This window comes from Lipophrys pholis, assembly GCF_963383615.2.
Source record: "Lipophrys pholis genome assembly, chromosome: 14".
NCBI classification, from domain to species: domain Eukaryota; kingdom Metazoa; phylum Chordata; class Actinopteri; order Blenniiformes; family Blenniidae; genus Lipophrys; species Lipophrys pholis.
Window position 1 is genome coordinate 11,456,607 of NC_137633.1, and position 14,506 is coordinate 11,471,112.

Below are 14,506 nucleotides of genomic sequence, written 5' to 3' on the forward strand. Positions count from 1 at the left end.
CTTTACTTTAATCACTATTGAAAAAGTTTGAAAGAAGACCAGAAACCAAAGAAACTAACAAAAGCTCCTTTGTTTGCTAAAAAGCATTCGTTGCAACGAGGACCTGACTCGTCATAGAAGGTTCATTTTAACTGTATTTTATACATGCACCTGATACAAAAGACATCCATTTATAAGCTAATCTATTAACGTCTGTGCATCCAGACAAAAAATGAATAGTTGATCCTACTTTCTTTCTTTTTTTTTTTTTTTACATTAATTGGTTTTTCCTTTGACAGTCTGCCAAGATTTTGAGACTTAAGAGAGTGGCGCACAAGTAAGTGTAGGATTAAATTTGGGCACAAGAGCCCCGAGATGGCTGCATCAGAGGATCCACCGCTCTCAGGGAATATTGGTCCATAAGCAGCAGAGGCCATTAATAATGGATTTCAGAGAGCAGGGCTGCAGTTCATAACATGTGTGAGGACTTTTTCTGACTGCATACATTCTTTCATTTTGCAACCTAACCTCAATCCTCTGCACTGCATTCCAAACTTTAACTCTTATGTCACCAAAAGCTGAGCTTAGTTCGGGGAAAACAAAGTCATTTTACAATCTACATCAGGTGATGTAATCTCCACTAAATATAGGAGCTGTAAACATGATCAATCTCATCACAAGGATTTCAACTGTGTCAATGGATGTAAATGTCTGCAGCATATTAAATCCCTGACGCTGGAATGTAAATATTAATGGGTCAGCAACATAATCTTGAGGGTGGGGTATCGTATGGTCATCCCGATTAACACAGATAACAGCTATAATGGTTATCGGTTGAATGTATATAGATAATCCTACTATTGTGGTATTAGTCTTTTTGGGAACTTTTTATATCATGAAACTAAACAACTAATCTCGTTGGAAAGACATGCTTGTATATTGTAGTGCCTCAAATTGAGTGTGATGCAGGGAAACAAAACACGATACAACTGAAACAAATTCTTGTGATTACTTACACAATGTGTACATCTTACTGTGACACAGTGGAGGGGTTTTATGGGACACACTTAAGCACAAGTTCTTTTTTGTCATTTCTCACTTCTAAAATGTGTGCTTAAATCAAATTTATTGCAGTTTTCTTCTCAAAAATCACAAGAAATAAGACATCTTGGGTTTTCGCTTCGCACTACTGCATCATGCCTGAATGCATGTCGGCTACTGTCATCTTGTCAACTCAGGTCAAAGTACATCTGAAGATCAAGTGGGAGGATATCAGACAGTTAGCAGTAACCTGCGGCTCAAAAGCAGTTTTATTACCAGGAACATGAAATTTATGGTCACAGAAGCGTCCGCATGAGATCACTATCAGGTGATGTTCCTAATATCAGCTAAGCAGCAAACGTTTCTATTTCCAGCCGTCACACACAAACACTGCAGCGTGTATCGACACATTACATGAGGTAAAATGTCAGGAGCGAGAACATGTTTGCGTGAAGACTTTTCTCAAGGTAAAATAACACCAGCGGTGCAATAAGTGAAAATTAGAATTGCACTACAAGAGAAGTAAATCAGAGCAGACGGTGGAAATGTAATCTATAAAATAGTATTTACACTGCAGCACAAATTGCTGAAGGGATAAACGATAATCTCAAAACAAACTGTGCTCACTGCAGACAAAAGAAGAAAGCAATTTAATCCTAGTGTCTTGAAGAAACACGAGGAGAAAACTCTACACCTACAGTACATCACTTTGATCAACGATCTAAAGAACCAAGATCCGTCTAGGATTCAAGAATTCATACCTGGATGGATAAAAGGAATAAAAAAAATGTCCTTTTTGATTAAAAATGACCTCAACATGTGATTATGTGATTAGCAGATTAGCACAAACATATCTAATGTGAAAATATGAGATCAATGCTGCCGGTACGCTGCACATGTCTGCAGGTCTGTTTGCTGTTGAATTGAAGTTTCCAGAGATTGAGAAGTTGAGTTGTGACTGAATGAAATAAATCAAGGCTTTTATGATTAGACCAAGTGCATAGTGTAACACATACTAAGAAATCCACAACAAAGGAATCAAAATGCACTAAACTATCTGGGTTTTTTTTTTTTTAATCAACGAGCAATTCAAATATCCCATACATTGAGAAAAATTATATTTAAATCATGGCTAATTGATGAGAGTGACATCACACACAAATAGGAATATTGAAATGAGAATTTGGCATACATAGTGCTTGTTGATAAGAATGATCTGCTGGAAACCGTATCGTTTTTATCCACGTTTTTATCTACTTAGCTACTCCAAGTATGAAATGAAATGCAATACCATGGCATTTCAAGTGTTGGTGCAGGAAGTGATCAAACACCTGGTAGAATTTCAGCAAATAATTCTCAATTTCACAACAACAAAAAAAAGACATTGTGAATCACATCGGGCATTGTACATTAATCTCTTGGCACTAACTCAACCTAGTATTTTGCACAGTTTTCCATATTCGATCCTCAGCGCATCTCATTAGCTTTGAGACAAGTGTGCCTGCAATGTCAAGATTTCATCAATTTGTGCAAACCTTTAGGAGAAACGTACATGAGCAATGCAGCGGGATGGACTCTTTCCAATATCACATTGCCACGGAGTGCATTTACAGTATATGCTTCTGCGCATTTGACAGCAGCGAGATCAGTGCAGTCGACGTCTATATAGGAAGTGAATTTCAGAAAAGTGAGGTGGATTGAATTAGAGATCCTAAGAGGATGATAGGAGTCATGCTGGGACCGGGTCTGCCTCTTATAAAACGACTTACACTTAACAACATGGCTCACCACTCAAAGCTTCTTCTCCTTTTCTTTTTTTTTTTTTTTTTTTTACAAAGGGCTGTTGTGGTCGCCTAATTCCCAGTGCGTCTCACCCAGACATGTACAGTACTTTAACAGGAATAAACTCTTTATCACAGATTTACAGTCTGCTGAGGACAGTGCATGCTGCAGGGATTGTTCTGCTTGGCTTTAGGGCTCATTCGCTCCTCGTCTCTCGCCATCCATCTCTGCCACCTTGTCATCTCACACCTTTCCCTGTCATCTCTCTGCCCATCTCTCCGTCCCCCTCATCATTCATCTTTTCTTCTCGATTCTTGATTGCCAATCTCTCCATCTGTCATTTCAATCCATCTTCCTTCCCTTCAAGCCCTGCACTATGCAAGTGTGACACGGAGGGATTCAGCTCCTACTGAAGGCTCTGTTACATACATTTTAGCTCAAGTGTGAGCGCACGTTTGAGGAGTACGGTGTGATAGGTGGGAAACAAAGTTCCAGTGTGTTTTGGTGCGTCTTTGAATATCTGAAGCAAGTTTAAGCACAACTTATTAATATGCTGTATTATGTTAATTTTGTGATTTGGCATCCCTCGTATTGATTACAGTGTTGTTTATGCAGCGCACGACAAAGAATATATTTAGAAATCAGACAGTGTGGCTGGTACCCTGATGTCTTTTTCTTTTGAATGTCATTATCTTTGCTTACGCCCGTTATAAACCAAGAGCACTCGAGCTACAAATGTCAGTTACATCATTCCGTATAAGAACCTGGGCTTGAATGTCTTAAAAAAACAACTTTTTCCGAAGTTGCAAAACTATTTTCCTCAACTTGCGAGCCAATAGCCAGTAGGAAAAACCCTATTGCATATAAATCTCAGTTACTAAATTTGACATTGTGGATGAGGCGTAAACACCTTGGCAAATGTGGCCCATGACTGGACCACAAACCAGTTCTCCCACCAAAAAAGGCTTTAAATTATTGGTTTCTCAGGTGATGGGTGCCGAGTTACTTTCCCGCTCATCATCCCCAAATCCTGTGACTATATTTAGAAAATTACTAAAATATAACATTTGTTATCGCCATAAAGAATAAAACCTTATTTTATCAGCAAATACTCTATTAGGAAACTTATTCCAAGATCACAGATCTAAACTGATCCATATCCCAATAACTTTCTTTTTTCATTAAACTAGAAGCAATATTTCTCATATACAAGTGTAAAGAAGTCTCACTCTGACTCAAACCTGTTCATCCTCAATGTAGGGTATTAAAACAAGAGCATAAGAAGCTATAATATGGCAAACACTGGCATGATAGCATGAATTATGCTTTTAACCAACAATATATCAATAAACACTCTAGATATTTATAGAGATGAATGCACATGCCGTTCAGTGAATTTATATAGCTGCTTACATCTACACTGAAGACTGCCATTAATAATCCATTACATATTTATATAGTATTCATAAAAGCCAGACAGTAAGTTTTAAAAAAGTCAAATATTAAATATTTGTGGCCCCAACTTAAGACATCTCAGTACAAGTAGAGCAGAGAATTAAGGACTTAATGCAACTCCATCAGTGACTTGAGGGGGGAAATAGGTCAACTAGAAGCATGCTGGCAGAGTGGAAAGGAGGGTGGGAGGGAGAGGGGCATTTCTCAGCGACAGACTGCCATACAGTATATGGACTATTCATGAATAAGCTCTGTGTAAGCCCTGGGCACTGCTGTGGCCCCGTTACTATGGCGTCCATGGTGAGGGGCCGAGGAATGTGGCCTTACTGGGCAACAGGGATAGAGAAAGGGCGGGGGGCGGGGGGGATCTCTGGAGAGAGGTCTTTGCCTTCGACTACTTTAGTCACTGGTCACATCACCACCTTTTGCCCGAGCCCAGCCTCTGTCGTCTCCTCCTCCTCCTCCTCCTCCTCCTCTTGCTGTCTATTATTGTTCTTCAGAGCTGCATTCATCCTCACACCTCCTCTTTCCCTCCCCGAGTCCGCTTTTCTCCCGTGTGTCTCTGTGACCGCGTCACTGTCGTTTCATCCTCACCTGCCCTCCCTTTCATCCCCGATCTCACACCTGAGTCCCGGCACAGCACACTGCCAGTGTGTGTGTGTGTGTGTGTGTGTGTGTGTGTGTGCAATCATACCACTGTGCTTACACGTCCTGCTGGTTTACCATCTGTTGCTCTCATCAGCTGACTGAATAGCCTGTGTGTCTGATGCCTCTGACCTACGTGTGTTTGCATCACTTTACATAAAAACCATTGTCTGTATTTTTTTGAGAAAAAACACACCGCGTTTCGACCTTGCGTGATCTTTTGGCTGTCATTGTGAGTCACGTAAAGACGGAGTGGGGAAGCAGCCTGAAACCTGCCCGGTCTGTACAAGGTGCTGCCCGAGGTCGGCGTGCGACACCGGCAACTGTCGCAGAGAACCGCATGTGAAAACAGAGTGAGGGAGAATGATGGAGAGGAAAAGTGAAACGCGCAGAGACAGCAAACATGAAAAACCACTTCTCTTTAGTGTACTTCCCACTTAACCTTGTCTGTCTCGCAGTATCACTTCGTCTGTCTGTCTGACTGACTGAACGAGCTCGGATCATAACCACGAACAGACACAAAAACACAACGGCTCATCGTCACCACCAGTATTAAAAGCACCCACCCCCCATCATCTCCCCACCTCGTCAGAGCCAGCTGACCTACTTCCTGTCTAGCCAGTCCAGTTGTTGACTGTAGACTCATCTTAGACTCTCTATTCGGGTGTGTGTGTGTGTGTGTGTGTGTGTGTGTGTGTGTGTGTGTGTGTGTGTGTACGTCCATCCAGCCCTCTTTTACACCCACTTCATCCGGAGTGATTGTGTGTCTGTGGATCCATATATCTGCTGTGATTAAAAAAAAAAAGAAAAAAAGAAACTACTCCGATAACCTCTGTTTACCTCGAGTCTGGAAACATTAAAATATAAAACAGTTCCTTGCATAAACATGTTTTGTTCAATTGTATGGCTGTTAAATGCCGATTGGGGACAACGAACACAAAAATGTGGAAGAGGAACCCGTATTCAAACAAAGGTTCCTCTCAACTGAACCCATTTAAATAGAAATCAAGCAATAAAACATTATGCAATGCCAATACTGAGGAAAATAGGAAGTACCGGATTTTATAGCTATATAATGTTGGCCATTTATGACTTTCACGCTTGATGTATGTTCGGGTCAATGAGGAGCTGAATGGGCGAGGATCTTACCTACAGGCAGTTTAGAGTCAACATGTCACCTAACAAGCATGTCTTTGTAGGGACAGAAAACCAGGGTAACCAGGGAAAATCCAACTCAGTCCCGAAAGAACATGCGAGAGGCCTCTGAGTTTAGCACTTTTACCTTCTTGTTGTGAGTTAAGAGAGCTAAACGCTACAGCGCTGCATATGGGATATTAAAAAAAGCTTAGGTACGAAACATACGTCTAAAAAGATGCCAAAGAACCTTCTTGTTCTGATATTAGACTGTGTGCATACAGACGGACAAATACTAGAGATGTGAAAAATTATCAGTCATATTAATAGAGTATTCATTCGTTTTCCTTAAATACATATTTTAGAAAAGAATTATAATTAAATCATCTGCGGTCTGTGTGTGTGTGCGTGTGCGTGTGCATGTCTATGTGTGTGTGTATGTGTGTGTGTCTGTCCTTGGAGCTGAGTCACTGTAAGAGACAAGCACTTAACGTCACGCCTCTGAAGGAACAGGACATACATGGACTGACTCCCAATGCACAGACACTTCCCTCGCCTTCCTCATTCCTCTTCATGACTAGTGTGTCTCTTTCAGTCTGTCTTCATCACTACTGTTTTCAATGCAAAAGTAGTGAGGGGTTGTTCTTCTTAATTCACCTCCCCTCTGAACATTACTCTTAGTGCAGACAGGGTAAGGGAGGTGGACATGGAGCGATAATGCTGTGAGACACAGCAGCTGGCAGATAGACAGGGAGGCGCATTCAGTCAGTCAGACAGACAAGATGCTGGAAAACGGGCGATAAAAATGATGGGGGGGGGGGCAGCATGTAGGTAGACAGATGAACATTTGTGACTGAAACAGAAGCACAGAGGCAAGCAAACATGAGCAGTGAAAGAGACAGACGAGGACAGAAACAAAACAAAAAAAACTGAACTGATTTAAACAGACAGGGAAACAGGTAAATGCAAGCAGGCGTACAACAACTGTGTGTGTGTGTGTGTGTGTGTGTGTGTGTGTGTGTGTGTGTGTGTGTGTGTGTGTGTGTGTGTGTGTGTGTGTGTGTGTGTGTGTGTGTGTGTGTGTAAGAGAAAGCAGCAAACAGGTCTTTTGCTAAAGCCCGGTTCTCATGTTCAGCATCTCTTACTTACATGCAGCGGACTATCAGCTTGGCAGACATCCACACACACACACACAAAGCCTAGCGATGTGAAAACATGGGTATCCATGCATAAGCACAAGTGCATCAGGATGTGTGTGTTTGTGTCTGTGTGTGCGTGTGCGTGTGCGTGCGTTGTGGTTTGCGGCACATACCGGATGAACAAAAGAACTGGCTCTTGCAGCTCAGGCTTTGACAGAGAGTAGACTGTGACTACAGGTAGGTTAGCTCACACACAGAGAGAACACACACACACACACACACACACACACACACACACACACACACACACACACACACACACACACAGCATCAAAATCTTAAGAGAGAGAGAGCCAGTGTGGGAAATTATGAACTAATATCAGTTCAAGATGGAAACAGTTACTGTCTTCCTCAGACAAGGAACAGCAGTGTGGTGGAAATAGGTTAAATTCCTCTTTGAATAACGGCTGATGAGCCCATAATAAAGCAGCCTAGCAAACACACACACACACACACACACACACACACACACACACACACACACACACACACACACACACACACACACACACACACACACACACACACACACACACACACACACACACACACACACACACACACACACACACACACACACACACACACACACACACACACACACACACACACACACACACACAAAACCCTGCTCTTTATCCAGGTCAGCAAAATCACAGCTCTAATCTCAATCCAACCTCTCACACACTGTCCACCTTCCTGTAAGTGACTCGCGTGAAGAAAAGCTTCCGGATGACCAGCTGTCCCGTTAGATTCTGTCTATATTTAATATGATCTATAATTTGACACATTGTGGCGGCCCGTCTCCCACACATCCGCCTTGTGCTGCTGCTGCTGCTGCTGCCGCCGCCGGTTGTTATTCAGGGAGCAGTGTCAGGTGCGGGGGGGGGGGAGTGGGGCATACAAACAGCAGTTTCTTGTGAAATAAAACAAGAATGAATAGATAACATAAAGTAAAGGTCACGTCACTTTACCTTCAAAGCGGAGAGGTCGATTTCATCCAGACCCCGAGCTGGGGAGTCACTCGCCATGATGGAGGACACAAAAAGCCCCTCTCCCGATATCCCGAGACGGCCTTTACTGTCACGACTGTGTGGTCTCCTCTGCTGCTCGCTCACCACTGTCCCGCTCTCTCTCTCTTTCTTTCTTCTTTCTCTCTCTCTCTCCTTGCTCGGCGGACAACCAAACAATATCAGTCCCCCTCTCCGCTCAGCAGCGGGACGCGCGTCTGCTGGGAGCGCACGCTAGAGGCGCGCGTCGGCGGGGAGGATGGAGAGCGACAGCGCCGTGCACGGCTGCAGCTCCGGGTCCATGGCCCGGTGTGTCTGAAGGGATGGAGACGGTGCAGAGGAAGGTGAAGCGCTGCGGTGGAGAGGAGCTCTGCTGCCGGAGCCGCTGCTGTGACAGCCAGCCAGTAATATACACACAGGAGAAGGGAGGTGGGCGCTCGGCACTGCTCCGGCAAACCACGCCTGTTACCGGGCGGGGTCTGATGAGGAAGACGGGACTCCCAAACTTTTTCTGTTTTTTTTTTTTGTTTGTTTGTCTTTTTTTCCCTTCGCAGAGGTCATCAACTGCCTTCATCTTCATGGCTGTTATGTCACCGCAACTCTTACCTGGAAATGCGATTAAAGGGTGTGCGATGTATTGTGTGAACATGTTTCAGTCCAGGGTCCTGGATACTTTGACAGATTTTTTATTTCCTGTTGATTGTCCCAACTTGCCAGCTGTATTAGTGCGTGTGAATGTGCTATGTTGTAGATTTGAGTAAAATAGATATAGAACATTTTGGGGAAAACTACACCACCCTCCAAAAATTGTTCCTTTCTTAAAAAAAAAAAAATTAAAAAAAAAAAAATCCCCAGATTAAACCAGTTAACTATGAGTTTGATTACTTGATGAGCTCAGACAGGCAAACTTGCTTGGCTTTTAAAAACTGAAATTCTTTGTTGTTTTTGCTCTTTTTTCTTCTGATCTCTGTATTTTGTTATTGCAATTTTATTGTGGGTTTTAATATAAAAGCACTTTGTAACAATGTTTAAAAAAAAGTGCTATACAAATAAAGGTATTATTATTATTGATGCTACTTTTAGTCTTGGCAAAAAAAACACAAAAATTACTCCCTGTATGACTTAAGAAGGTAGTCTTTTTTTCAATGCGATACAAAAACCTGATAGTAGAAATAATGCATCAACATTTTCTGTCGCGTTTTCTTTTTAAATCCCCTCACCCCTCTATTTTTCTTCGATGTAAAATAACAATTTTTTGTGTTCATGATGGTTAAAATTTTATTCAAGTTATTTATGAGATTTATACAAAAAAAGTAAGAATATAGCAATCCATAAAGAATAGATAAAGCAGATTTGTGATTTGTTTTTAATTGTTCATTTTTAACCTTAATGACTTCAGAGGGTAATTAATTAACCTGACAGAAGAAGAAGACGAATTTTGATCTCAAATAGGCCAAACCAGTACATTTCATGTATAAGTAACATTTAAATTGGAACACCTTTAAATGTTTTCTTTATTTTAGTGCAAATGGGCACAAGTACGTTGCGAAAAAGTATACATTTAATATGTATCATATTACATATAATATTTAATGGATATATAGTGAAAATGTATCTTTTTAATGCCCTGCGAAATAGAGTTAAACATCCAAAACAAAGCATTCAACATCCTTGTTTTTACAGTTTTTGTCCTAACTGAAGTGGCTTATATTTGAAAGAAAACAAAGCAGTACCATGAACAAACTTGTCCGTCATTAGTGAGCGAGTTCAGTGGAAAAACAAACAAGCACAGTTCTCAAGAAACCTCATTCATTGAGTGATGGGTGCACGTTTTGTTATATAACCTTGGCACACCCCGGTACACCCATTCCTGGGTAAACTGATCACCCACAATAACATCAGATTCACTCACTTCATGAAAATATTCTTAACTTGGAAGACAAGTTATGTGATTGACAGGTTGGGCGTTATCTTTACTGGGCAAACAAAGTTGTTGTTGAGGAAGGTTTGGAGGTCCATGAATGATAAAATCACACTGACTTTCGTTGTGCTTGTCGAAAACCTTTCTTCTAAAATATCTGGCAAGTCTTGCAATATAGTCTGTGACTCTGTGACTGTTAAGCGTGTGGTTTTGCACTAAATTCAGTTTCGAACATGTATGTTCTGATCAATTATTGTTTGTTATTTTATTGCTCCTTCTCAAAATTTGAAATGAAATAATAAAATAATATTGATAAGCCATCATTCTGACCCCCAGATTTTTCCTGCTGGCCCACCACCCATTTAACTAAAATGTGAATGTGATCTCCAAAACAAAATCTCAGAATTAAAAGTTTAAATCTACACTTTCAAACTTTATGACCTGTTGTTGTGGGCAGCTCCGACCATTCTCAAGTTTGTTAGTTTTTTCCTTGAATAAGAAGAGATGAAAAAAACCAAAAAACAAAGATAGAATATTTTTATTTGTTAACCATTTAAATTACACTTTGTTAATTGAACAGACAAAATTAGAAATATTTTCAGCTGTACAAAAACGTTATGGTACATAAACATGGTGGAAGTCAGATCGTGGGGTCGCAGTGAGAGCAGGGTTAACAAAAAGAAAGTCCTCAAGTATCTATACAACCATGCTGTACAGTTAAAAACAAACGCTTAACGACTGTTAAATGCTTCATATCCCATAAATAATGCAATGACAAATGGGGGCAGGGGTAAACATTACAGACAAGAATTGTCAAAAATCAATAAAGTAAGAGGCAAACGTGTAGAAACAATGAGCATATTGTTTCCAACTATTATCATTCAACATTTGTCAACTTTCTGGTCCCATTTAAAAAAAAAAAAAAAAAATGTCATCAAATGTCATTATGAATTTCCCATAAAATGCAATAACCGTCTGCTTTGCCTACTTCTGCTAAAATAAACACCTGCAGATTTATACGATCCTGACAGCTCCAGGATCAACTCGATCTTTCATGAGTAATTTCTAATCTTTCACATGTTCGTGGAAAAAAATTTGCAGTAAGTTTCACATTGAGGCAGGTTCACGAAACAAATTCATGTGATAAATTAAAAATTGAAATAAAGACAACCTATTGTCGCATATTTTGTAATTAATTTAGTCAAACGACACGAGGGTGACGTCCCTATAGTCAGCCTATAAAATAATAAAGGTTCTTTAGACAGATACGGGCTGTGTTGCATGACCATGAATGAAATGAAAGAACACCATTCGATCTGCCCACAACAATTAAAAAAATAAATAAATAGATACAATTTTAGATCTACCAACTGTTTGTAAAGAACAACCCCCCCACCCCCCACCCCGCCATCAGCTGGGTGTTTTTAAGTTTTCAAGAACTATTTTGCAAATGAACGAATTGAAAGATTTCAAACTCTTTGACAGCTTCATACAGGCTTTTGCTGTATTTTTGGAAATCTAGCGCCATCTGCTGAGCAAAAAGTGAAATCGCTGTCTGATTGTCTCATCCAGCACAACTGTTTTAATGAGATCTCACTCTGCGCGCGCCACACAGGGATGAGTTAGGTTAGCGTGGTTCACTTTGATTGCAGTGATGCAGAAGGTTCAAATCTCAGAACTAAAACATCACAAAACACCTTCAACAAGAGAACAAATGTCTCGGAAGATTTAAAAAATTTTTCCCCCAGAGGGTCTGACTGGTTTACGCATCAAGGCAATGCATCAGTGTTAAGATTTGAGCAGTTAGTAAGTCATGCGTTATTGTTAGACCAGTACAATTGTCTCTCTGCCTGTGCTGCAGCAGCAAAGTGTGGCACATTTTCAGATGCCTTGTACAAAAAAAAAAAAGAAAATATTCCCAATAGAGCCGAGACTACACTGGTTTGAATTCTGAGAATTTATCAAAAGCAGCACGTGCGGAAAGCTCATCAACTCATCTGAGAGCTCATAAACAGCATACATAGCACTAATGCACCTTACATGACAAACTCAGTAAATCACATGCATCACCATGTCTTTTGTGTTTTTGATATATTTCAAATGATATCTGAATATCTATCGCTGCTGCGCCCTCCCCAAAAGAAAAATGCTCCTGCCCCGCGATGGTCCCTCGGGAATCCTTCATCCACAGTTCAAACTTCAAAAGCAATAGTTGGACAGTTGAATAGTTGACCATGTCCAAGAGTGATTCATATGTGTTCTTCATGTCCCAAACTTTAGTGCTCAACCCAACATCCTGTAACTCCCGTTTTTTGCAGTAGAAACAGATTGAAGAGATTTGTCAATGCCCAGCAGTCCATGTAGGCCAAAGAAACTTAAAATGCTGCTCTCAATTCTGGATTCCATTAATCAAAAGCGATTGCTTGCACCTCCAATAATAAACATTGAACGACGAGCACAATCCAGAGCGTTTTACTTGGTATGCGTGAGTCACCGGTGGGAGGGCCGTGTTTCTCATGTCCAGATCTCAGTCGGGACCATGGCTTCCTTTGTTCCAACGGAGGGCATGAGGTTGTGCTCCGACAGGAAGTCCAGGGGAAACTGGACCAGGAAGCCTCGGATTTTACGCAGTTCCTCCTGAGCCTTGGTCAGGTCGGTCTGAGCCAGACCCGGCTTGGACTGGTACTGCTCCAGCTCGGACATGTTTCTCACCAGGGATGAAGGCAGACAGCGAAACACCTGCAGAGAAACACACGTGCGGGTCTTTACTCAGCGAAGTGCAAATGTTCCTATCGGTCTGAGGGGTGGATCTGTGGAACAGTTTGAAGTTGGAGTTAAAACGGAAAACAAATAGCAGTAATTTTTTAGGGAAGGTAGAGGAAAGAGTTCGTATAGAAGTAGTCGGCTGATTGGTGGGTATTCGTGAGGCGCAAATACAAGAAGAGGTGTGTGTGTATGTATATACAGGTGTCTAAAAATATCCGACATTATTGGAAATAAATACAGAAAGCATTATAGAAATACCACTACCCTTTGATACCGTGAACTTGGGATGTATTTTCCCAGAACATTATAGACAGTAGAGACAAATCCCACTCAATGTTATCATTATCATAAGTTATATTACTGGCAACAGAACAGCCGCTAAAAAAAGATGGATGAACCAAACTGAACCGACTGTAAATGATCGGACATATGTCACAATGGATATTATAAAACAAAAACTCTGTTAACCTTAAAAATAAACTTTTAATGCCACAGAAAGGAAAAAAAGGAAGCAATTTTCCAGATGTCTAAGATATTATTTTCTCCAGGTTTTTAGAAGAAACATCCATAAAGCACCCGTCTATGATCATTTAGGCGTGTCCCTATAATACTATAAAGAAACTTCCTGTTGTTTTTGTCTTTATTTTTTATCATTCTCTAAAGGTATAGATTTGTCAAAAATGTCACTTTTTTTTGTATTGTTTAGTAGTTTTAAAATGAGAAACTGTTTATAATTCAAATTGGGAAAACAAAGTTTTTAGTCAGCTGATGCTCCAGTGTTCCACGACTCTGGATCGGATGACGCAGTACAGACGAGGGATTGGAAGGATTTATTCAGTATTTTTTTACCTTCTCATAAATGGTCGCATTGCGTCCAGCGGTAGTCATCCACACCTCCTTGTAGAATCGATCGCTGATGGGGTCCGACGCATCGATGCTGGAGTCGGTGTGGCCTCCAAGGATGGTCCTGTTTAGAATTCACAAAATAAAACGGGAAAAAATAGGAATTAACAGGTAAATTAAATCAATACGTCTTTAAAAGAGCAAATAAAAGGCAACAAGGATCTTAAATTGTATTGAAAGTATCAGCACACTGTAACCGCTCAGCTAATTTACGAAGAAAATCCCTTTGAGAGAGAGAGAGATGGTCAAACTTAAGATGATCAGTATTGGATAAATGCATAAAAAAAGAATTATATGCAAAAGTCATGTATATAAACAGAGTAAAAATATTAATCTTTAAAACAGCTAATGAGAAGTATGAGGATTAGATAACACAGTATCTTGATTTATTAGAATTCTTCCTATAGGAAGCCATAATTATCAATCAAATTTAAACTCCTCAAAACATTTCAGTTAAAATGTTATGAGGGTAAAAGTTACTGGAAAAAAAAATACTTCAACTTAGACCACAACCAAATATAATCAGTACTTAAATTGTGTTTAAATAATTTGGCTTTATGCTGCTAGATGTTTATCATTAATGTCGCTGGTTATATTGGTATTTGCCGAGTATGCGTTTCTAACATCTAATCTCTCTCACACACACAGACATGTGACGTTATTCATCAGGC

The 14,506-nt window shown here is 40.5% G+C and overlaps 2 protein-coding genes across 9 annotated transcripts in view; both read right to left on the reverse strand.

Moving 5' to 3' along the window:
* tnika (TRAF2 and NCK interacting kinase a) overlaps positions 1 to 8,889 on the reverse strand; it is a 65,129-nt gene extending 56,240 nt beyond the window's left edge. For 7 of the 8 annotated variants that reach the window (XM_080479704.1, XM_080479703.1, XM_080479702.1 and 4 more), the window contains exon 1: positions 8,210 to 8,889. In XM_080479704.1, coding sequence (XP_080335830.1) covers positions 8,210 to 8,266 — 57 coding nt within the window. In that variant the 5' untranslated portion in view covers positions 8,267 to 8,889. The remainder of the gene's footprint in view (positions 1 to 8,209) is intronic. The other variant, XM_080479701.1, reaches the window with a different exon arrangement.
* A 1,799-nt stretch (positions 8,890 to 10,688) lies between these two features.
* Positions 10,689 to 14,506, reverse strand: part of pld1a (phospholipase D1a) — a 34,323-nt gene continuing 30,505 nt past the window's right edge. The window contains exons 25-26 of the mRNA XM_080480761.1: positions 13,782 to 13,899; positions 10,689 to 12,905 (exon numbers count right to left, since the gene is read on the reverse strand). Of these exons, the coding sequence (XP_080336887.1) occupies positions 12,681 to 12,905; positions 13,782 to 13,899 (343 nt within the window). The 3' untranslated portion in view covers positions 10,689 to 12,680. The remainder of the gene's footprint in view (positions 12,906 to 13,781; positions 13,900 to 14,506) is intronic.